This window comes from Haemaphysalis longicornis, unplaced genomic scaffold (assembly GCF_048455015.1).
Source record: "Haemaphysalis longicornis isolate Haplotype H1 unplaced genomic scaffold, Haemaphysalis longicornis Haplotype H1 scaffold_12, whole genome shotgun sequence".
Taxonomy (NCBI): Eukaryota; Metazoa; Arthropoda; class Arachnida; order Ixodida; family Ixodidae; genus Haemaphysalis; species Haemaphysalis longicornis.
In genome coordinates, this window is record NW_027526225.1 from 50,663,818 (window position 1) to 50,686,709 (window position 22,892).

Below are 22,892 nucleotides of genomic sequence, written 5' to 3' on the forward strand. Positions count from 1 at the left end.
TTACCTGACATGACCGCCGTAAGCCCCTCTGTGGCCACAATCAGAAAGGCAGCGATGAGTAATAATGTCAGACATCTAGACGCAAGGACAACATCCCGTGAACTTTAGTGAGAACATTTTAGCCGCGTCATTCGTTTGGCAATGAAATATTGTCCTCTTGAATTTAAGGCTTTGTTTTCCTGCATATCCGGCATACCCGGTTGATTTGATATGACAGTATGACATTGTATGTGGTAAGGACAAGCGAACGTCTCTCTAGGCAAACCACTTCCCCCAAACACATTCCATGCCTTTTATTGGTACAACTGTAGAGAATAACAGCCATGTCTTTTTGTCGGTACGCTTCATTGCCCCGTAACACGAAAAGAAAAAAAATGTGCTGCCCCGTAACATGGAAAGAAAGAAAAATGTGCCAGGCACAACACCCCTCTGTGCCTCCGTCACTTCATGACAGCCCGAGCAGCCTGGTCCTGCAATGACACAGCAAGGAAGACGCTGTGAATGTCAAGGTGCAATATCCTTGCAACTCCACCTACTAGCACTGGCACAAGTTGTAGGTGAGATCTGAGAACTTTCCAATATTTCTCAAGCCTTTCAGGTTAACAAAATGTCTCTCCTGGTTTGAATGAAGCCGACCGAGTTACCAAAGGTTAGTTCTTTCAGGCTGAACAAGATTGTATTTTGCCTTCACGCCCCTTTTTAAAGGGACAGTGCCGAAACAAGTACGCCAGTGGCAGATTAGAGTGCCGTGAATACAAATATATCACACACAACAGCAGTAGGCACTTATTAACACAGAAACTGCCAAAAACAAGAAAACCGGTATCGCCACCTCATACATTTTCTATACTACGATTTGTGACATCCCAAATGGTGAATTCGGAAATGGAATTGGTGAAGATAAACGAACTTTTTTTCTAAGCGAGTTTTTTTTTTTTTTTTTTCAGAAAGAAATGGTAAGGCAGGGGTAGATGAATGAAAAACAAATGTATGCAGTAACATCTGCTGAGCACATATTTTTAAAGTGTAGCTTCATATGACCACGGTTCTGTACATTTTCCCTGTGCGCAAGCAAAAATGTCTTGCAGCCAAGCCAACTTTAATGTGAATGCTCAGCAAATAACGGCTGTAACTCTTGTATCAAAAATTCCCCAAAAGCAGTTACAGTAATACCTCGTAAACTCGAAGTCGTAAAATTCACTAAAAATTTCAAGATAAGTGAAGTTTCCAGTTAGGCGAAATGCCAAAAATGTATACTGGTAACAAAAGCTGCACTGCACAGGGGAGCTTTCGTAATAAAGGCAAAATAATTCGCACGAAAGGCGGATTTTTATTATATTGCCCAAAAAAATATAATAACTCCGTGATGCCTGCCTGTCTTGCGTTTGCATTTTGTCCCAGAAAAGCGTTCTCGAGCTGCTCAATGCATCACATCAATTGTTGGTCGCCACCACCGCATTCTACACTGTTGCTTGACATGCTGCTTGCTTGGCACCCTGGATAGGAAACCACCGCTGCGACGCAAATTTCAACCAAGACGTTTGCGACCGCATTCAGTGCGTAGTGGGAGCTGAGCGTTTGCACGGAGACCTTATCAGCTGCCTGTAACGGACTTTGGCAAACCTTGTGTCCTCTCTTGTCAACATTTCGAGATGCAGTGAAACCACTCCAGGAAACATGTCTCTTGTAACGTATGCGACGTTGCTAATAAGGCGAACACAGGAAAGCCAACCAAGCTGTACCGAGGTTTTACCGCATCCGTAGTCCCCACAAAAAATGTTTCGAGATAAAGGGGGGCAAACACATTGCACCTGTAGGAGGTGAATGCACGGCAAGAAAAATGTTCGACTACCCTGATATTACAACATACGCGAGTTCGAGTTAACAAGGGTTTACTGTATACAGTCGAGTCCACTTATAACGGTACCGTTTATAACAATATATCGGATATAACGATGAACAGCTATGGCACCGTAAACGTTTGTATTCGTTGTATGGTAAAATAAACCGCTTATTACAATGCTCCAGTGCCACAATATCGGATATAACGATTGAATCCGGTTATATTGTGCACCAAAAGTGGAACAGTGATGACTCTAACGACGCGGTTGCGCAGCCTACTCAGGTAGTGTCTTCGTAGGAGGCCCACCGCATGACACAGTCCCTCGGGGACTTTGTTTCCGCCAAGGGCATTTACCTCAGCTAGGTGAAGCATCTATAGAGCCTGTTGGAAAATATTTGCGCTAGCTTCGCACGCGGCAAACAAAGGTGACTCACTGTGGCTTCTTTTCCGCAAATTAGTAGTAGTACGACCTTGCTGGAATGCGAATAAAAGGTTTTGAACTCCGTTCCGTCTCTTTATCTCGCAACCCGCTTATAACAATCATCGGTTATAACGATGGGATTTCCTTGGCACTTGGATATTGTTATAAGTGGACTAGACGGTATTACGACTGGCCACTAAGACGACTTTTAGGCTCCGTTTAATTTACCTGACGTAGTTACAGAATTCCCATGTGGTCTGAATCCAAGGGCCTCTACAGCATGTATACGGGAGAAGTGTGGTTACTGAAAACGGCCGGAACTCCAGTTTTGTAGAAACTTTTACAAAAAATATTATACGACAATTGGCCTTCATTCCGACGAGTTTCATTTACTTGTCACAGTTACCCGCCGCGGTGGCTCAGTGGCTAAGGCGTTGTGCTGCTGAGCACGAGGTCGCGGGTTCGATTCCCGGCCGCGGCGGCCGCTTTTCTGATGGAGGCAAAAAGCAAAAACGCCCGTGTGTACGAGATTTCGGCGCACGATAAAGATCCCCAGGTGGTCAAAATTAATCCAGAGCCCTCCACTACAGCACGCCTCATCGCCTGCGTTGCGTTGGCGCGTTAAACCCCACAATCAATCAATCAATACTTGTCACAGTTAGTTCCCAGTGTAGTCGTAAACGTACAAAATTTCTGTCGGGGCCTTTCTGGGCATATACAGGAGTACATAAGCATTCAGGGCAGGAGTACAGCAACAGAAAATGGCTAAAACCTTTGTTTTATCAAACAGGATGAGACAATTACAGTCACTAGGATGACTCAGTCATCACGACAAGTTTCATTTACTTTGTGCAATATGGCGGCTCACAACGAAGTTGCAAAGGTTGTGGAATTCCTGTCTGCTCTCAATACATGGGCACCCAACAAGAGGGAAACAGATGCACCGTGTTCGTCTGCTAAGATAAAATTCAAGTCCTTCGAAGTTCCATTCAGCTGGCTAACAAAAAAAAAATACAGTCAAACCGGACTGCAGTTGAAGCTCTTTATAATGAAGTGGTGTCGGGGCAGTAAGTTGGTTCATTACTATATCTGATATTTGTTGTAACAGTAGAGGTGAAAATCAGCTTAACAAACAGGCAATCTGGATCGTGCAAAATTTCTAGATAAAAAAGAAAACTTTATTTTAGGCTTTAAACTCACTGCAAACGAGGCAATCCTTGCGGTATTTCAATCTAAATGGACTGAAACGTGAGAACATGAAATTACAACAGAACCAAGTTCATTTGGCAAAGCAGGGCTGCGTTCTTATTTATATTAAGAAGGATTTGAAGTTTTGAGCCTCACGTGAACCAAATATTTTTTTTTACACCCAATATTGTGCGCTGTTAATGGGGTTTCAGTTTCGTTACAAAAAGAAATAAGTGTCACTGAACTGAAGCGTGACCGAACAAAGTTCATACTTAGTTCACTATAGGCAGTAATTCACTATATCAGTGTTTGTTATAATGAGGTTCAACTGTATATCCACCCTGTTTACATCGAACCCGTTTACATCAATACCCATTCTGCACAAGATGATTCCCACCCACCCGCTGCACCTGCTCCGACAGCCAATCAACAGGCGAGTAGTCCACGTGCATTTCTCTTTCATTGTGTTTGCGTCGTTTGCGCTTTGCGGGCTTTCATCGACAGTGGTGCTGTGGTGGCTAGCGCTGGCGTCAATACATAAAGCTGACCAGTAAAGCGCAAAAAATTACACAAAGGACGAATCAGTCGCACCATGGTTTGTTTTTTTCTGGGAGGGTGTAAAAGTGTTTCCTTCTTTTTTTGTTTTGTTTTTGCGGTTTTTGTTGCGTTTTTGTGTGCCACACGTCACACAGTCATCGGTGGCTGCCTGTTGTTATCAGCACGTATGAGCACAAGGTGCGATCAAACGAGAGATGGTTTTATGCGCTGTATATTGTAATTTCGTGCTGATGTGCGCGCGTTTTTTTTTAGTTTTTAAGAATAAATGTCAGTTGGAAGTAGCTTTCACCTCCGCTGTTCTCCTTCGTCCTTTGTGTACTAATTTTTTGCCTTTACTCGTCAGCCATGCAATACCAACTTGCCCTGGAGTCCCCATTAATCAATAAATAAAGGCTTACTTAGTGTGAAGCGGCCAAATTTGCCTTTCACCGTGCAGTCAACAATCATAAATGGTGTCCAATACGGTGAGAGATGGGACACGACCCCGCAGCGCATGAGATTCCAGAGAGCCAATGCCCTTCGTGTCTACAGTAGGGTATACCAGCTTATGTAGAGAGTATTCTAGACTTTAGGTTACCCACTCAGATACACTCCGGCCATGAAAGATGTTTTTTAACCGTAAAAATGCAAGGAATATTGAAGAACTTTCAAATTTCCCGCTAAAATGACGTAATATGGGCAGGAGGGAAGTAACACGAGCCACCACCAGAAACAGTTATTAGTGGGTTGAAGCGAAACAATCAATCGGAACTTTTGGCCACACTGCAATCGCCCAGTGATGTTTCTTGGCTGTGACTTAAAAGGCCAACTGCACTCAAATCGCACCTTGGACAAATTTACTTGGTACCGCCAAGCCCCGTGTGACTGGTAGCCCCGTGAAATGCATTGTTAAATTAGTTTGAAACGTTTAAAATAGCTCCGTCGCAGGCGACACTGCACCTGCCGGCGGATCTCGCAAACAGACATTAAGTGGAAGTGACATCGCGGCCGGCCCTGCACTTTTTCCTATACGGCCAGCCACAAGAACCGGTCAAACTCCGCTGGGCACACTTCTGCTAGACCGGCCGGCCACATTCCGCCACTTGCTCGCGGGCTGTTCCAGCTGGAACGTCGCTTCAGCCCGGCCATAACGGTGGCGCCCTCCTCAATTTCCCTTCCAAAATACCCTATTTTTGATGGCAGTTTGCTCTGCGGATACGCGTATTTCAGCTGTCATGTCTTGTACCTTGCAGTCTTTGTAGGCAGAATATACCGTTAAACCTCGATACAACGAAGTCCGTAAAATTCGTAATTTACTTCGTTACTCTGAACTTTCGCTAGATTGAAATTCGCGGTTACAATGAGGTGTTCATCACATGAAGCGTTCCCTGCGAATGAAAACGTGGCGCCCATACACACCTGGCGCACTGTTTCTGTTTCTGTCAGAGCTTAATCGTCTACGCAGGCATCAGCGTGAACCGCGTGGAGCGTTTTCTCCCTGCAAAAACACGCCCCGCAAACCACAGGCGCACTGACGCAGCTGCGGAGACCACCCGCATAATGCGGGTAGCTCCAGCGACCGCTTCTAACCGCTCGCTGAAACGCAACTCGAGGGGAAAAGAGAGCGGCAAGCGAGAAAAAAAGCGGATAACGTGGGCGAAATTTTCACTGTAAAACGGCATACGCGCCGCTTTCGTGCTCTGCGGTGGTAAGCCTAATCATCTCTGGTGGGACCAGCCGGCATCCCCGAGCGCTTTGAAGCTCCCGCCATAGGGTGCGCGCCTCCCCATTGGCGAAACTGGTCAGGCTCCTCCCACTGCTGCGCGCAGTGCCAGTCGCCTTCTGCCCAAGGCAGAAGCCACCGCCGGTGCGTAATCGTGGATGCGGGCGCAAAAAAAAAAAAAAAACGCGTGCGTAAGGCTCAAATACAGCCACTTAATTCACAAATGCTTGCTGAAACGATGGAACCCATAAGCATGAGCAAACTCAAACGAAGGGCAAAGCGGCGGCGCCACTAGAGACGATTAGGCTTACCACTGCAGAGGATATTTCATGAACGCTTCCGTAAGCGGCACATAATACATTTTACAGTGAAAATTTCACCTGCATTATCCGCATTTTTTTCTTGCATGCCCCTCTCATTTGCCCCTCGAGTTGCGTTTCAGCGAGCGATTAGAAGCGGTCGCAGGAGCTACCCACATCGCGCGGATGGTCTCTGCGGCTGCGTCAGCGCGCCTGTGGCTTGCGTTTTTGCAGTGAGAAAACACTCCATGCGGTACATGCTGATGCCCGCATACATGATTAAGCTCCGACAGAAACAGTGTGCCAGCCGTGTATGCGCGTCACACAGTTTGTAGGCAAGGGGCTCGCTCACACAATCCGTGGCTCACTGCATCCGTGGCCTGTGTCGCCGTTCGCATTTTGTTGAGACCCCGTTTTGGCACTTGCTTCTTCCAAAATCTACTTCTACAACTGAAATTTCGTGCCTGAATCTCCATGAAACTTCGTTACATTGAAATTCCGGCAAACAGGACTTCGTTACACAGAGTGTGAAAATACATGGTGTGCATACACTTGATGTTACAAAAAATTCCGCGGTTCGTTACATCGAGGTTTAACTGTATACAAATAATGTTTTCACGAGGTTGAAATTTCGAGTGCAGTTGGCCTTAAGTCGGCAGCCGCCAATCGCACACACGAGATTCTGTGGCGTCATAGAGAAATCGCCATTTCTGTGGAGTCATAAAGAAATTATACAAATTTCTGTGAAGTCCCAGCGAAATTGCATAGTTTGCAATGGGAAAAATTTCGGCTGTTAAGAATGGACCTGCGTGGCCCGGCGGATGATAAGAAACAAGCCAGCGAGGCGCCTGACTGCCAAGCGAGCAACTGACGGCGACGTTATGGATTCTCTCCCCGCTTTTTGTCACTCATTCTCCAGGAACAGCCCGGCTGTTGTTTGCTGCTCTTGAAAAGACGCCTCGCATGCCACAAGTGCACTGATGCCACCGCGGAACCGCCCGCACGATGCGCAAGGCGCAGCCGGCAGCAGCAACATGGCGGCGGCTTCGGCCATGAGTTGGTGCGGGGTGCTCAAGTGACCACTTCTAACTGCTCTTTAAAATTCCACTCAAGGCACATACGAATTTGCTTGTGCGGTAAAGGAGCTGAAAATGTGGGCGAAAGCGGTACTATAAAACGTCATCCGCGCCGCTAGTGAAAGCGCCCATGAAATATCTGCCAGAGTAGTAAGCCTAACCATTTCCGGTGGAGCCAGCCAACTGTCTCAAGCACTTCAAAACTGTCGCCACGAGGTGCCCGCCTCCCCATTGGTGCAAGTCGTCAGGCTCCTCCCACTGCCATGCGCGTCATTCTGACCAAGGAAGAAGCTGCCACGCACACTCAGGGTGTCTAGCAAATTGCCCAATTCAATTTCCCTGACTTTTCCAGGTTTTCCATGACCATTTTAGTTGAAATTCCCTGACCAATACAACACGCGCCATTTTGTGGAAACGGTCCGTGAAGCATATAAAAAGCGTAGAGAAAATACATTCTATCATACGGAAAAACACATTTGTTGCAAGTGCCCTAATTCTCAAAATCCACTTTGATTAATTGCAGTTTGTTGTTTGAGGTTTGCTTGCCTTCAGTTACGGCTTTAGATAGTTTATTTCATCTTGCGGGATAGAAGCTTCAAGTTGCGCTTCAGCAAGCACCTTTTGCCTTTTTTCTTGATTGTCCTGGCTTGACATGCGACGTGAACAGCATGGTGCGTTGTGCGTGCGATTTTTTGACGCCCGCGTCGACGATTCGCGCGCGCGGCAGCTTCTGCCTCGCTCAGAAAATGACGCGCGTCGCGCGCGGCAGTGGGAGGAGCCTGACGACTTGCGCCAATGGGGAGCCGCGCGCCTCATGGCGGCAGTTTCGAAGCTCTCGAGGCAGCCGGCTGGCTCCGCCAGAGATGTTAAGGCTTACCACGCCGGCAGGTATTGCATGGGCCCTTTCAGTAGCGGCGCGGATGATGTTTTATTGTACCATTTTCTCCCACATTATAAGCTCTTTTACCTCACAAGCAACTTCGTGCGTGCCTTGTGCGGCATTATAGAGAGTGCTTAGAAGCGGTCGCTCGAACTCCCGTCACCACTTCGCGGTCGAAGCCACCGCCATGTTGCCGCCGCCGGCAGCACCCCGCGCAGCGTGCGGGCAGTTCCGCGCAGAGTTCCTCTATATAGCTATATATATAAGCTATATATATAGCTATATATAAAGGAACTCTAGTTCCGCGGCAGCGTCAGCGCGCCTGTGACGGTCGCGGCGCGTTTTCGCGAGCAGAAAACACCCCATGCGGTTCACTGGGTTCGCGCTAAACCATGTTCCTTTTTGATTATGTAATTCTGGCTCCTGATGTCATAAGGAAGTTCTTTCAAGATTAGCTCCCAAAAAGCACTGCCTTTTAAAATTCGCTAAAAAAAAGCCCGTTTTGCGTGCGATTTGGGCACCACCTAGACGTCCCTCTGCCGCAAATGCACCCAGCAACCTAAGCCAGCTGCGTGAACCGCACGGCGAGTTTCTGCACGCGATTCGTGCGCGGTATTTTCACGGCCGCGTCGACGATTTCGTGCCTGCGGTGGCTCCTTTCCTGCACAAGCAAGTGCGTTTGTGCCTTGAGTAGCATTTTAAAGAGCGGTTAGAAGCGGCCGTTGGAGCTACCGAACGACTCCGCGGCCGGTGCTGCCGCCATGTTGCCAACGCCTACCGCTCGGCACGCACCGTGCGGGTGGTTTGCGCGGCGGCATCAGCGCGCCTCGGGCGTACGCGCCGCGTTTTCCCTTGCAGAAAAACCAAAAAGCATTTCATGCGGTTTACGCTTTCGTCGCGCGCGAACGTGTTGTGTTCGGTAACTTCTTGGGGGCCTCCAACACTGGTTTCCCCTATTCTAAAACTGTGTGGGCTGGCCCCAAAGTGGTTTTCCCTGACTGGTACTACCTGATTAAAAAATTCCCTGACAATTTCCTGACTTTTCCCGGTGGCTCAAAATTCCCTGACTTTTCCCGGTTTTCCCGGTTTTCCCGGTCGCTAGACACCCTGACACTGAATCGTCAAGGCGGGCGCAAAAAAATTGCACACGCAACGCCATTGCGCATGAACCGCATGCAAAAACGCGCGATGCGGTTCATGCCCCGACTGTTGCAGCGTATAGTGAGCTTGGGCACTGTGAGTGAGGAGACAAGTACGAATTTTTACGCGCTCCAGAAAGGACTGCTCGGCAACATGGAGGTTTAAAAAACGCAGAAAGGATCACGGATTTCTTCACGCGAAAATAAGAAAGAAATAATGAAAAACTTTCTTTTGTGCTCAATTTTTTGGTCTGTGTTGGTTCATAGGAATTTCGGATGATACAAATATTTCCCACGGTCCTGCGAGATATGTATCATCGAGATCCTACTGCACCTCCACTATTTTTCTGAGGTTTGCAGTAAAACAGGCGCCGTTGTTATCGTGATGGAGCCCAAATTTGCATTTTGTTTTTATGGCCCTTTCAACGATACTAAACGCTCCTTTCCCACACTGCAGCCACGAAAGTGCGCAACTGGAGACAGGCCACGGCACCTACCTGTGCAGCCTTGACGTCGGCGCTCCAATCCATGGCGCCTATTTTGGGCAGGGCTTTGCGCAGAATGCGTATGGCCAGGTCGCTGTTCTTCCGCATGGTTTCCATAACCACCTCCACATCGACCTGCGTACAACGTGATGACAAAATACAAGTTTGATTCACTAGAAAGACTGCTTTATTCTGACAAAAACGATGCTGATTTCATCTGACACTTTGAAGAAATAATTTAGACATTACGGAGAACAGATGAAGAAGAAGAGGCACTCCCTGCCACTTTACTGACATTTTCCTATGATGGCCCGGAATCTTGTTTGTGTGACTTGTGGCCGCCACATGAAGCCACCGCAGAGAGACATGACTAGGTGAGTGTAGCGGGGCCTCTAGTTCCGTTTGATTGCATCCCTCGAATGCCAACGTGCAGTGAACACACCGATAGCCACATCTTTGATATTGCGTCACTCCTGGCACATAACAGGTCACTGCAGCACAAAGCTTGAAGGTTTTTAAATACTCCTTTCGTTTTCTATTCGGTTAGAGAGTTTTCTTTCGCGCCTAGAACAGAGCTCAGTGAGTTACCTAAGGCTAGTACCGTATTTTCGCACGTATAACCCGCCCCTGCATATAATCCCCACCCCCACTTTCAGCCCGCCGGAAAAGAAAAAAAGAAATCCTCGCGTATAGGCCGCACATTTGATACAGGAAAAGGGTGCATTAAAGGCACTGCTCATGCATATACGATGTAGACAGAAAAAGCAAGTAGAATACACTGAAAGCAAGGCGAAAGTCACAATTCACTGAGTATCGCTGCTCTCGCTAGAGCTATCACTTGAGCCACAGTCCTCACTGTTGTACACAAGGTCATCTTCCCGGCACAACGCGCATCGCCATGCTGCACTAACGGAAAAACCCCGCGTATTATTCGCACCCCTACTTTGCCACTGAAATTTCCGCATTTTTTGGTGTGGGTTATACGCGCGAAAATACGGTACTTTCAAATTAAGCAAAGTTGCACCTTGTCTTCATGGCCACTTTTAACACTTTCGTGACCGCGCCTATTCCCATTGAAAGTATGCTATCGATGAATACAAATTCAAATTTTGGCGCTCTCCAAGCGCTTCTGGGTCGCTAACGCCATTCAAATGGTAAAGGAACAAGTATTTTATCAGCTTTGCTTTCGAGTTTCGTTTTTCCGTTGCGTGGGGGATTTTTAAATGCCCTTCGCCAACGGGCAGACGAGCTCACGTAGTTTCAGTTATAACAACGCTGCTGCCGCTCGCCGATGCTTCGCGCGAACGGCGAATTTCGACGGATTCCAATGTAACTGAGCTTGAATCTGTGCATGATGGTAGCAGCACAGACACGGAAGAAGACTTCAATTTCTCACTTTCCCATGGTCAGTGAAAGTGCGTCATATCACCCCGGACCATCACCAGGCGTGCGCCCTTGGGTAAGTAGTTACTAGTAACTACTTACTAGTAACTAGTTACTAGTAACTGTAACTAGTATATATGTAAAGAACTTCTGTACTTACAGAGCTCATTTTTGCAGTATTAGATTATAAGGCCCTTATGTTCAATTGGTATTATTCAAGTTTTTTTTGTGTACACCCTGTGCAATGTGGCATTGATGTTTTCATCATTTCGTTTTTCTTTTTGTCACTTTTTTTGCTTCGTTACTTTTTAATAAAATTCCTAATAAATCTTTTGTTTGAAATTGTGACTGTTAGAAAGCCTTATTCTTTCTCTATCATTTCATAACACACTTCAGCACCACTCATCATCTGTGGCAAGAAAAAAATATTTCCTGGAACACCAAAAAAAAAAAAAACGATTTTTCCGTGGTCACGAAAGTGTTAAACGCTATTGCACTGGACAGTCTTTTACGGCAAAATTTGGGATCGTGAATTTTTTCAGATGGAGAGTGACTAAAGAGACCGTTCAATTACAGCGAGTTGAACGTTCAAAGAAAAATAGCGAGAACGCTCTCACCAACAAAAGGACAGGATTAAAAAAAAAATTTGGCTTTTGGTTTTCTTTTCTTAATTAAAGGGGCCATGCAGACAAAACACAAGTTTGGTTTATTCGAAAGAGTGCCTCGTTAGAATCATGCTGACACCACTTATAACGCGCACTTCACTCAGACAAGCTATATCATTAGGAAAAAAGAGAATGGCCATGCGACCCACTAGTTCATTTCCCGCAACAGAACCTACGATGTCACATGTGGAGAAACTCTGTGATGGGCTGCCGGCAAAAGCAAACACAAATTAGGCAGGGCTTATTATAAGCTTGCCGGATGAGCTATTTGCGCTTAAGTGTAATGCATATTCATTTTGTAGCAGGTAGAGTGATGGGGCGAAACAATTGAGGTTTCGAAAGTACTGATGCGTACTGCTGTTGGTATTGCACACACTATGCTTTTTTTAGCGGCACAGCATTGCGGCGCTTTGGAGTTGTCTCAGACGACACTGGCCGATTGGTGCAAACGACCGTGATTTACGTGACCATATTTGTCGAAAAAATACAATGTTTCACGAAATGATTATTTTCTCCCTCAACAAAAACAAGCCAGGTTTAAAGAGTCAAAAACAAACCAAAGGCAGAAAACGGCTTGTTACGGTATAGTGGCGCCACCTAGGTTGACTAACGGTAAACAAGGCTCCGCAGCACACCAAGTTTAGCTTTAAGACCTGCTCTTGTGATGTCACTGCAGATGTCATGAAAACGCACGATTTCGCGGGAGAATCAAAATTTTAACTTAAATTGATGAATTTTTCAGTGAATAAAGCATCGTTTGCTTCCAGATAAGTGCTGGGGGCACTAGAAAACATGAATCTTTCGAATAAAACAGACATTTTGTCCGCATGAATGTGGCAAGTAAAACTACTTTTGTTATTTATGAATCAAATCTAATCAAATTAGGAGCGTTTATGTAGTTAACTCACACAATAACAAATCTGAAATCAGTTTAAAACTATCTTCTATACCTTTTCCTTTGCAAGACTTCACATAGTTGCCCCTAGATATATAGTACCTAATTAGGCAAGAATCAACAACATTTTTATGCCAGTATTATCAGGAGTGTCTATCCTGTGCAAGGAAGCTATTAGACTTATGGTTTATTTCCTTTAGGTATCCAGAAAGAAATAAAGAAGTTTCACTTTCATTTTGACCTAAAACTATTTCCGCTTTTAAAAAGTGGCGAGATTTTTCGCATTTTTTATACTTGAAGGATATAAAGCAATAATCTAATTCCTTCCTCGCACAAAATAGGGATTCCTGACATAAAAATCTTGCTGAGTTCTTGCCTAACTATTTGATTTTGTCTACAGCAACTTTAGGTAATTTGTCTTGAAACTTAAAAAGTACAGAAGATGTTCTTAAACCGATTTCAGTTTTGTTGTTAAGATGGTACATAACTGCCATCAATTTGATTAAATTTGGTCCAGGTATAAAAGTCATTTTACTTGGTACGCCCACTTTTAAAAGGGCCATGCAGACAAAATACAAAGTTGCTTTATTCATAAGATTTACTGTTTTATAGTGCCCTCAGCACCTGTTCGGCAGCAAACAATGCTTTATTCACTGAGAAATTCTCCCGCTAAATCTTGCGTCTTCGTGCCGTCGACAATGGTATGTCCAGAGGAGGGCCTTAAAACTAAAGATAGTCTTCTGACCAAGGCTGCTACCATCTCACAGACGGCCTTTTCGTTATCTTGTTTATCGCCCACTTTCATAGATGGCGCTGCAATACCGCTGAAGTGCCAGTGTTTGTACTTTGCTTCTGGTCGGACTTCTATACCTATCATATTTTTATTAGCATTCTTGCTAATCGTTTCTTAAAATGTAAGCTATGACTTGACAAACATGGGCTGCGTTCCAATTGGCGGACAGCTTGGTAGACAGCTTACGAAGCAGTCCAACTAGACGTCTAAAGGAATAAAATTGGAACGACGCCGCAATCCCAAATGCAACACCAATGCAGACGGCAGCCTCGTAGCAGACATGTTGAGAAACGCAAGCCACAGGTTTCATAATAACTATTACTGGTATTATTACAAACATTACGTAATTTAAAAATTAAACAAAGTCATCTCCATCACTAGTAAATTATAATAAATATTTCAGTAAAAGAACAAGTGCTTTTGTTTCAACATTAGAACACAAAAAGGTGGTGCTGGCATCACTAATTAGTTAAGACAGGAAGGTAGCCTGCATCGTTGCTGACTTTGATGCCGTCTCCTTGAAGCAGCCTTTGGTGACTGTTCAATCCGTTAGAATTGGAATGGTGCTTAACATGACGGACTGTCCGCAAAGACGGCAACGAAGCCGTCTGAAGGGGAAATGGGGATGCATCCATGGTCATGTAAGTGGCTGTGCTGCTTCTGTCAGTTGTTCGGTGTTGTGTCAGAAAAGTGCAGCACATCTGACGCCTGAGTTAGGCAGTGGCAGCTATCAAAGTGCAGCACTAACTGCTTCAGTGTTCACGTGTTCATCCGTAACTTTAATTGTCCACCTCACAATTCTTACTGCTATAAAAAGAATGTGCCTTAAATTTAAGCGCAAACAGCTCGATTGGCAGGCTTATAAGCCCTGGCTAATTTGTGTTTGCTTTTGCCGGCCTCAGGCAATCGCACATATCACATCATGGGTTCTGTTGCTGAGAATGAGCTAGTGGGACGCATGGATCTTCCTTTTTTTTTTTTAAGTATATAGCTTGTCTGAATGAATTTTACGTCGTGTCAGCATGATTCTAACGAGGTAATCTATCGAATGAACCAAACTTGCGCTTTGTCTGCGTGGCCACTTTAAAGATGAAAAATCCATTCAATCACGTTTTGTACACAAGTTGCCTCACTCAGTGCTCGGGCTAACCTGTACACAAAAGGAAGTCGAAACTTTGAGATTATTTTGGGCAACCCACATAAACAACTTATAGCAGCTGATCAGCGAACTTTCCACATTCAAGGCACAGTCATTATTCATTGTCATTCCCCCTAATATTTTCACACGCAAATTCATACACACACAATTCCCCCCCCTCCTGATGCAAGTTTTGTGTAGTTCCCCTTCCCCCCCCCTATTTAACATTCATTGTTGCAATTTCAACAGTACTGCCAGAGAACATAAACTTTAAGCGGCTGCCATGCAGTTTAGGGCCGAGTTTAGGCCTGCTTACTTGCCTGGAAGGCGAAGGCCCGGTGATGTTTATAAAAGACTCTTTTAATGCTACCTTGTATTTGCGCCGTTATTCTGCACATTCGTTTCTTCGTCTTTCGACGTAAAATACTTCAACCAGCAGAGTTGTAACAATCCACACGAGAGGTTCCCCTGAACTAGAGTTCTGCGCGGCTCGGGTGTATCTGTCCTACTTGTACTGTCACGTACACGTGCCATGCAGGAAACACTGGTCCCACTTTTCTTCCACCACTGGCGACGTCTGGGGGCAGTGCGGTCGTAACGGTGGACACCCGGCTTAAACTCCCATATGAACACAAAAGTGTCTTTTAAGTACTCCTTACAGTGGTGGCCATCTTCTAAACTGGACAGCAACTACCATAACAGTTTTTTGTGCAGACTGGCGCTTAAGGCTTGCACCTTGATTAAACTACAAGGAAGGCAGCCGTTTGCCCCTAGATTCTGCGCAGCACAAACTCCTCCCTGAGCTCCTCCTCAGTTTAGAGCAGTGCATAAACATGCTCTTCAGAGAGGGCAGAGCTCGTAAGCTAGCGTAGTATCGGTGGCCTCTGGGCACCTGATCAGAGGTCACAACAGCACCAGCCATAGACAAGCCTTGCACGCAATGAGCACGTCCCCTCCCTCACTGAAGCAGGGGGTTGTGAAGAGGTGAAGAAAACGGCTGCGACAATTGCTTGCTCTGGATGCCTTCATTGCACACTGAAATGAGATTCTTGTGTCAGAACAGGGGTTGCAGCCTTACATAATGCATTTCTTTCATCACTTCTGTCCTCCTCCCCAAACATCTTCGTGTATTACATGCGGGTCCACATTATACGTGCATTTTTACAGCGTCGTTTGGCTGTTTCCGCAAGATACAAGGCGGAAACAGTGGCATCACTCCGGTCCTCCTCCCCAAACATCTTCGTGTATTACATGCGGGTCCACATTATACGTGCATTTTTACAGCGTCGTTTGGCTGTTTCCGCAAGATACAAGGCGGAAACAGTGGCACTGCTCAATGTAGCACGACTCATGAAAAGCAGAATTCAATTCACAAAAGTGTTGAATAGCAGTTCCGTTTTGGTAAATTTGAACTAAACTACGCTCAGGCAAAAGCTCATGCACAAGTCTTGAAAAAGATCCTGCAGCAGTTACAACACGGCATCGGTGGTAGTGTGGATTTTTCCCGATTCCCACGACCCGTAGTATGAGTGATACAAACCATACGGGCACTGCCCGTGTTAGTAGCATCAGTTGTTAGCAGTGTTGGTAACCTGTCATAAAAGCATAGCCCAAAGAGAACTCGGCTGCACTCACACAGTGCACGTCACCACGCCAACAGTCGTAGTCTGTTACGAGCGCCATGGAAGCATACAGCAGGCCAGCTTCTTTGGCTAGAACCACCTGCACAGGACAGTTCAATAGCACGGTTATGATACTGTACGAGATTCCTCCGAAATATTTATTTCTTTATTCATTTATTTATTCATTGATTTCTTTATATAATGATATATCCACAATACCCCTGCGAGAGGGTATTACGTAGGCAGGGGGTTACGCAAGCCCACGTAATGTACTAGTGTAATGAAAAAAAAAGAAAGAAACAAATAAAATAGAAAAAAAGAAAAGACGAACAAAAGAAGGTTCAAACCAGAAAATCAAATAAGTACACACTCTAAGCTTGAAAAGTATTAAAAGGAGTACTGACACGAAATTTTCGTGTTACATTTTTTTTCGCTGCTATGGGTGCCTATCAGCCCGCCAATTATAGAATGACACATAAGACGGTCGATCGCAGCGTAAACGCTCAATTACGGCGTTCTTTATTCGTGTCAGTTTCCATTTCGACAAAACGAACGCTGAGCGGCCGCCATGACAGGAGGTAGCACCTGACGTCACCATTCTGCGTGCGTGAGTGAGCGCACGCGCTCACCCAGACCGGCCGAGGTCTTCGCCGTCCCCATGCGCCCGGGCAGCATGACATCAGTCCCAAAACCATGACATGTGCACACGATGTAGCAGCGCACGCCAATCACAGCCAGCGCGTCGGTTACATCACGGGAGCCCCGACGTCGGCAATTTGGGGCAAGTAGCAGATGACGTCACGCTGGCCCGCTCTGGGCTTTCTCGTGCGGGCAGAGATTAAAATGGATTTAAAATACGTTATACTGGACGGCTACTGTTGAAACTTGCTGGGAGATATCCCCTGATAAAAAGGAAGCATTTTACATAGTTATCTCAGCTTTGAAATTTCGTGTCACTACTCCTTTAAAAAATAATAATGCAAAAGTGAATTGGTGATAACACTATATGCTTGAAAGAGTACAGAGGCAAGCCGCTAGACTTGTTCTCTTAAAATACTCTTACACAAAATCAGCAACAGAGATGTTACATTGGCTTGAACTGCCCCCCTTAGCCGAACGTTGGAAATGGGCCAGTATCAAGTTATTTTCATTGTCAACAAATTAACTAAATGTGGACTCAAAAAACTCAAAAAGGGCCGTGAAGGCAAAGTACAACGTTGATCAGTTCTTAAATAACTGGCCTTTAAGAACTCGCTCAGCTCCACGCTAGCCACAAAAGACATTTTTAGCAGAAAAAAAAATGCGAGAAATACGGTAGAACCTCCGAATTTCACGCTACACGACACCACAAGTGAAGCAATAAAGGGAACACCACAGACATAGTTAACAGAGTGTTAACTGCACGCTACCATTAATGTGATACGGTTATCAAATGGAACTAGGGACCCTGCTACAATCACGCAGCCATGTTTCCTGGTGGCAGTTTAGGTCGGCGCACACCAAGTGCACGTCAGAGAGACTTTGCTAGAATGTGGCCGGTGAGTCGGCACTAGTTCATCTGTTTTCTTCAATATCTAGACTGTTAGTTTGTAGTTTGCGATGAAACTGGTGTCCTTGTTGTCATGACAAGGTAGCACTTTTAATGAACAAAACTTGAATTGTGTCAAAATGGCCTCTTTCACACCACACCAAGGATGAAACTTGAGAGGCTTAAATAAATTTACAAAGTATTTTAACGGTGGGCCAGTGCATATGCAAATTCGTGTTCTCAAGAAACAATTTGCCAGAAGAACTCGTCACTATCTTCACCGCTTCACTGCAATTTAGTCGAAAAATTTGAGGAAGAGCTCGAGGAACCTTTTAAAATAGTTATCACCTTGGTTCGCAGTTATCTTCTTTTTTATTTGCTATGTATATTTCTGCTGAAATATATTTCCATTCAAACACTGTCGATGTCTACCTTGCGTACTTACGTAACTTCTCAAACCTCATGCCCTGCTGTCTGTACTGCCGTATGAATCATACGTACAGACTTTGTCAAAATTTTCTAGGCCATGCCAAAAGTTTCTGTCCCAAAAAGAATTACTAAAAGAATAACCTTAACATTTAACTGTGACCAAAATATTTTATGGCAGTAAGAAAGGCGCTTTCTGTTGCTTTTCTGGAGCTTATGCACTTTTGCCAAGGCCTAGAAAATTTTGACAGAGGCTACTTATACTTGACATTCTTGCTGCTCCTCGCTCCAGTAACAGCCTAAAGGCCAACAGCACTCCTACACAAACAAATAGGTGAATAAATTATCTCATCGACTTCAACAGCTTCAAAGCAACAGCTTCAAAGCAACACCCAACAGATTTAGCTGATTTGCATCAGCTACTGGTGCACTAGTGCCCTAACTGCTGCCAGAAAAGGGGTTCCCCATTTTACAGCAAGCAGCCCACGAAGCTGAACGAGTCTTGGACACAGCCAGGGACAACCTCAGGCCAATATTACGGGTCTATGGCTACCAGAGTTCTCCAACGTAGTACCCCAGTTCATGCTGCTTCAAGACCTGACGCTGAGGAAAAGTGCACTAGCACAGGGCATCTAGCTAGGGACAGCAAAAACTGGACTCGGCTAGACATTTATACTTAGTAACACAGCTGAAGAAAATAAAGCTGGCTTTTCAAATTAAAAAAACCGTAAATTAGGTCAGGGGTCGCAGCCTTTTGATGAGGAGGGCCACGCTGCCTGAAGCCAATCAGGAATGCCAACTGAAAGCGATCTTGTTTTGTTCCCATCTTGCCTTATTTGAGGTCAAAAATGCCATGTCAGCCTTCAGATAAGAAGTAAGGTTGCCTGCGAGCTGCAACCTGTGGCATGCAGCTCATGGGCCACAGGTTGCTGACCACTGAATTAGGTACCGTTTACTTACGAATCCTCGATTTTCTCTTTATGACTTACAGCAGCAGCTGCAAGAGTACCACTTCAACTTTCTGCCGGCAGGTGGCAGGCTAGTCAACTTGCCCCGTTTATCCCCCTGTTTATCTCCAGTGCAAGGGGCCTGCCGCAAACTGGGCCTCTGTACATTTTTCTTTTCTTTTTTCTTTTACCCGCTGTTTGGTGGAAAGTCTAACCACTGGTTTGTTTTCTCGTTATTTGGAAGTGTTTACGTTGCTTCTATTTTGCTGCCAAGGCTTTTTGTTTTGTTTTGTTTATGTTTTAACTGTGCACTCAGTTGTAACCCAGTAAACATAGCCCATACAAACTTGATGTTCTTCACTAATGTTCTTTTTGAACTATTTTTGTGCCTGTATAGTTTCTTGATTTTTATTGCCCCTCCGCTCTACAATGTATTTTCACCCTGAGGGTACAATAAATAAATAAATAAATAAATACCAGTGGTGGCCTATGGGAAGTTTCACAACTCGCACAGATGGAGTAACCATGGTAGCACACAGTTTGTGGCTATAGGCTTCAAGCACCAGTGATATCTCTTCCCCAGTGAATTGCCCACTGAAGTTTCTTGGCAGTGGCTTAGGTCGGTGACCGCCAATTCGGTGACCGCCAATTGGACAAGCAAGATTCTGTGATGTCATAGTGAAGACGCCGGAAAGTTGCTGGAGGTCAGCACTCGATCACACATTTTCCTTAACACCTCCATTATTTGTTCCACGTTTGCCATAAAAGTTATCGAAACGAGGCAGTCTTTTTTAAGAACCAAGCTTGAATTTGGTCTCCGCATCCCTTTAGCCAGAGGTACTGACCGTCAGGACAGACAGTCAGGACAGAGACCCACCTCGGGAACCGTGGTCATGTTGATGACGTGGCAGTTCCAGGAGCGAAAGAGGCGACTCTCGGCGCGCGAGGAGAAGCGCGGTCCCTCAATCGTCACAACAGTGCCCGTCTCGTGGAACGGGATCTGAAGCTCTCGCGTGGCGTCCGCCAAGACCTGGGGGAGACAACACGAACACTGCTGTTACCCCCTGCCTCAGAAAACCCATGAAGAATAAAGGGTCTCCTGTTAATTAAAGGCCAACGGCACTCAAAATTTCGACCTCTTGAAAACACTATTTCCGTGTAGTCTGCTGAAAAAGAAAGCAAGATGGAAAATACAACAGCTGAAATACACGCATGGACGCCGAAAGCCGTTAGCAAAAATCGGCGATTTTGAAACTGAAATCAAGGAGAGCGCGGCCATTAAGTGACGTTGCAGCCGTTCAGCGAGCGGCCGGACGGTCACCAGCTCAGGAGCAATCCTGCGCGCAAGCTCTACACGCGCACGGGGCAGTAGAGCTCGACCGGTTCTCCAGCTGCGTGGCTGGCCAGAGGAAGAAGCCCCCGTCAGCCGGACCGTCACAGGCGCGTCATGGCTGTTTACGCTATCCGCTGTCAGGTGCAGCGTGGTCTGAGGCGGAGCTGTTTTAAACGCTTCTGACTGATTAATTAGGCATTTCACGGGGCTACCACTCGTGTCCAAGCTGATTTGGTGGTACTTACTACACATTAAAAACAAATTTGGTCGATGTGAAATCTGAGTGCAGTTGGCCTTTAAAAGCTCGGGGACACATGGGTCTTCGGGACTGAAAAATTACCCAAAAAAGCACTTTTTTAGCTATCACTTTTCTCTTGATTTGCAGAGTTTTCCCTTGGAAACTTCCATACTGGGAACAGTACCAGGTACTTATAAAAGTCAGAGTCTCAGTTAAAACACAAAAATAACAATTTTTCAATAATTTCCCACTTCTTCACCACGAGTGGCATTTCAGTGATTGGAAATTCTCGAAAAGTACATCCCAGAATGTAGTGCAGCTATAAAGATCATTTATTTTGCACTGTGAAGCTGAATGTTTAAAACACCCAATAAGGGAAGCAGATTTTGCATTTTGTGTTTCAGTAGCTGTTTAATTAGCCGTATTTTTAATTGGTCAGCAGGAGTACAGTTAAACCTCGATGTAACGAACTTCAATGTAACGAAACCCTCGATGTAACGAACCAAGGAATTTTTTCTAACTTCAAGTGTATGCACACCATGTATTTTCACCCTCTGTCTAACGAAGTCCCGTTTGCAGAAATTTCAATGTAACGAAGTTTCATGGAGAACTAGGCACGAAATTTAAGTTGTAGAAGTAGATTTTGGGAGCGAAATGGGGTCTCAATAAAACGTGAACGGCGACACGGGTCGCCCAATGCCGCGGATGCAGCCAGCCACGGAGTCTGTGAGCAAGCCCCTTGCCTACAAACTGCGTGGCGTGCATACACGGCTGGCGCACTGTTTCTGTTTCTGTCGGAGCTTAACAGTCTGAGTGGGAATCAGCGTGAACCGCATCGAGCGTTTCTCCCCGCAAAAACGCAAAACGCGCCCCGCACGCGCTGAAGCAGCCGCAGAGACCACCCGCGCGATGCGGGTAGCTCCAGCGACCGCTCACTGAAACGCAACTCGAGGGGCAAATGAGATGGGCATGCGAGGAGAAAAGCGGATAACGTGGGCGAAATTTTCATTGTAAAACGTGGCACGCGCCGCTTACGAAAGCACCTATCAAATCGGCTCCCGTGTCGATGAGGGCGACTACGTCAAAGCCGTCGATGGACAACTGGACGTCGGACGCCGCTTTCCTCGAGTTTCTGGTGCGTCGGGGCGTTGTATCTCGGCTTGTGAGTGTTGACGGTCGGGCACCACGCGTCGTCATTCTCGTCATCTTCTCAGCGGCAGGCTCTGTTGTTTCGGGTACGCGTCGCGTCGTGTCGTCGTCGGGTTCGGGAGTCACGTCCGGGTTAGATCGAGTCGTTGGGCTGCAGGTACGGTGTTTGGTGCGGCCATGCGTCATTGGAGGGTTTTCGTTTTTTCGCCGTTCTGCAACTTCACCTCCAGAAGTTGCTGCTGTTAGTTTCCCCCGCGTGGGCTGGGGGACCTTCCACGTGAGAAGTCAGCGGTTATGGCGGTTTGGCGACTGGTACCGGTAGGGCGACGGTGAACGGTTGAAGCGGGCAGGTCCTCGGTTCGTGTTGGACATGTATTCGTCGATCTCAGTAGGGCGCTGGCCGGGTCGGAGGCATGGTATCCTGAGGTTTGAATATAAGGTCGGGTATCACTTTGGGACTACGGATTTTAGGAAAAAAAAACCTCGCCTTACATTCGAATACTCAACAGGGCAGGTTTTCAGCATGAAAAAGTAACAGTTCGAGATTCTTTCAGTAATTTTTTTTAGTCCAAACACATTATACGCGTCACAAGAAGAAAAACCTGGCACTGTCCAAACAGTGTGGCAAAAAGCAAGCAAGGCAGTTTGTGTAGGCAAGTTTGGGCACTGCACCCACAGCGGCTACGTCTTCGGTGTCCAGAAGAACTTTGGCGGAGGGGCTTACTGCACTAAAAAAGAATCCACTCATTTTTTTTTTTTTTTCAGACTTGGCCCTGTGAAAGCTGTGCAACAACATAATAAGCACAAATTCACAATTAGAGGGTTTTATACACCAAGGAGACACCCAGGCTGTGAGTAAGCACCACAGTCGGAAGGTACGGATTACTTTCAGCCACCGAAAGTTATGTGCGGTGGGTGTTAATCCACTGAATCCCATTGTCCTGCGGAAAAATATATATCGGACAAACGGGTGCATGCCTTAATGATTGGCTGAGGCAGCACCGGACAACTTTGAGCCCGGGTACGGGTAGCAATTTAGCTTTACACGTAAAAAATTGCCAGGATTGTATTCCCAAATTTCACCTTGCCAGCAGTTTAGGTGTCGGAAAATCAAGACGTGAGCGCGAGCTGCTCGAGGCATTCTTACAGAAAAAAAGAAGACTTGTGTCAGCGATCCCTTGGTG

General features: G+C 46.0%; 1 protein-coding gene across 1 annotated transcript in view; it reads right to left on the reverse strand.

The window, feature by feature from the left end:
- Nucleotides 1–278: 278 nt before the first annotated feature.
- Nucleotides 279–22,892, reverse strand: part of Mtap (Methylthioadenosine phosphorylase) — a 33,044-nt gene continuing 10,430 nt past the window's right edge. The window contains exons 6-9 of the mRNA XM_077693242.1: nucleotides 19,866–20,018; nucleotides 16,101–16,187; nucleotides 9,604–9,726; nucleotides 279–470 (exon numbers count right to left, since the gene is read on the reverse strand). Coding sequence (XP_077549368.1) covers nucleotides 441–470; nucleotides 9,604–9,726; nucleotides 16,101–16,187; nucleotides 19,866–20,018 — 393 coding nt within the window. The 3' untranslated portion in view covers nucleotides 279–440. The remainder of the gene's footprint in view (nucleotides 471–9,603; nucleotides 9,727–16,100; nucleotides 16,188–19,865; nucleotides 20,019–22,892) is intronic.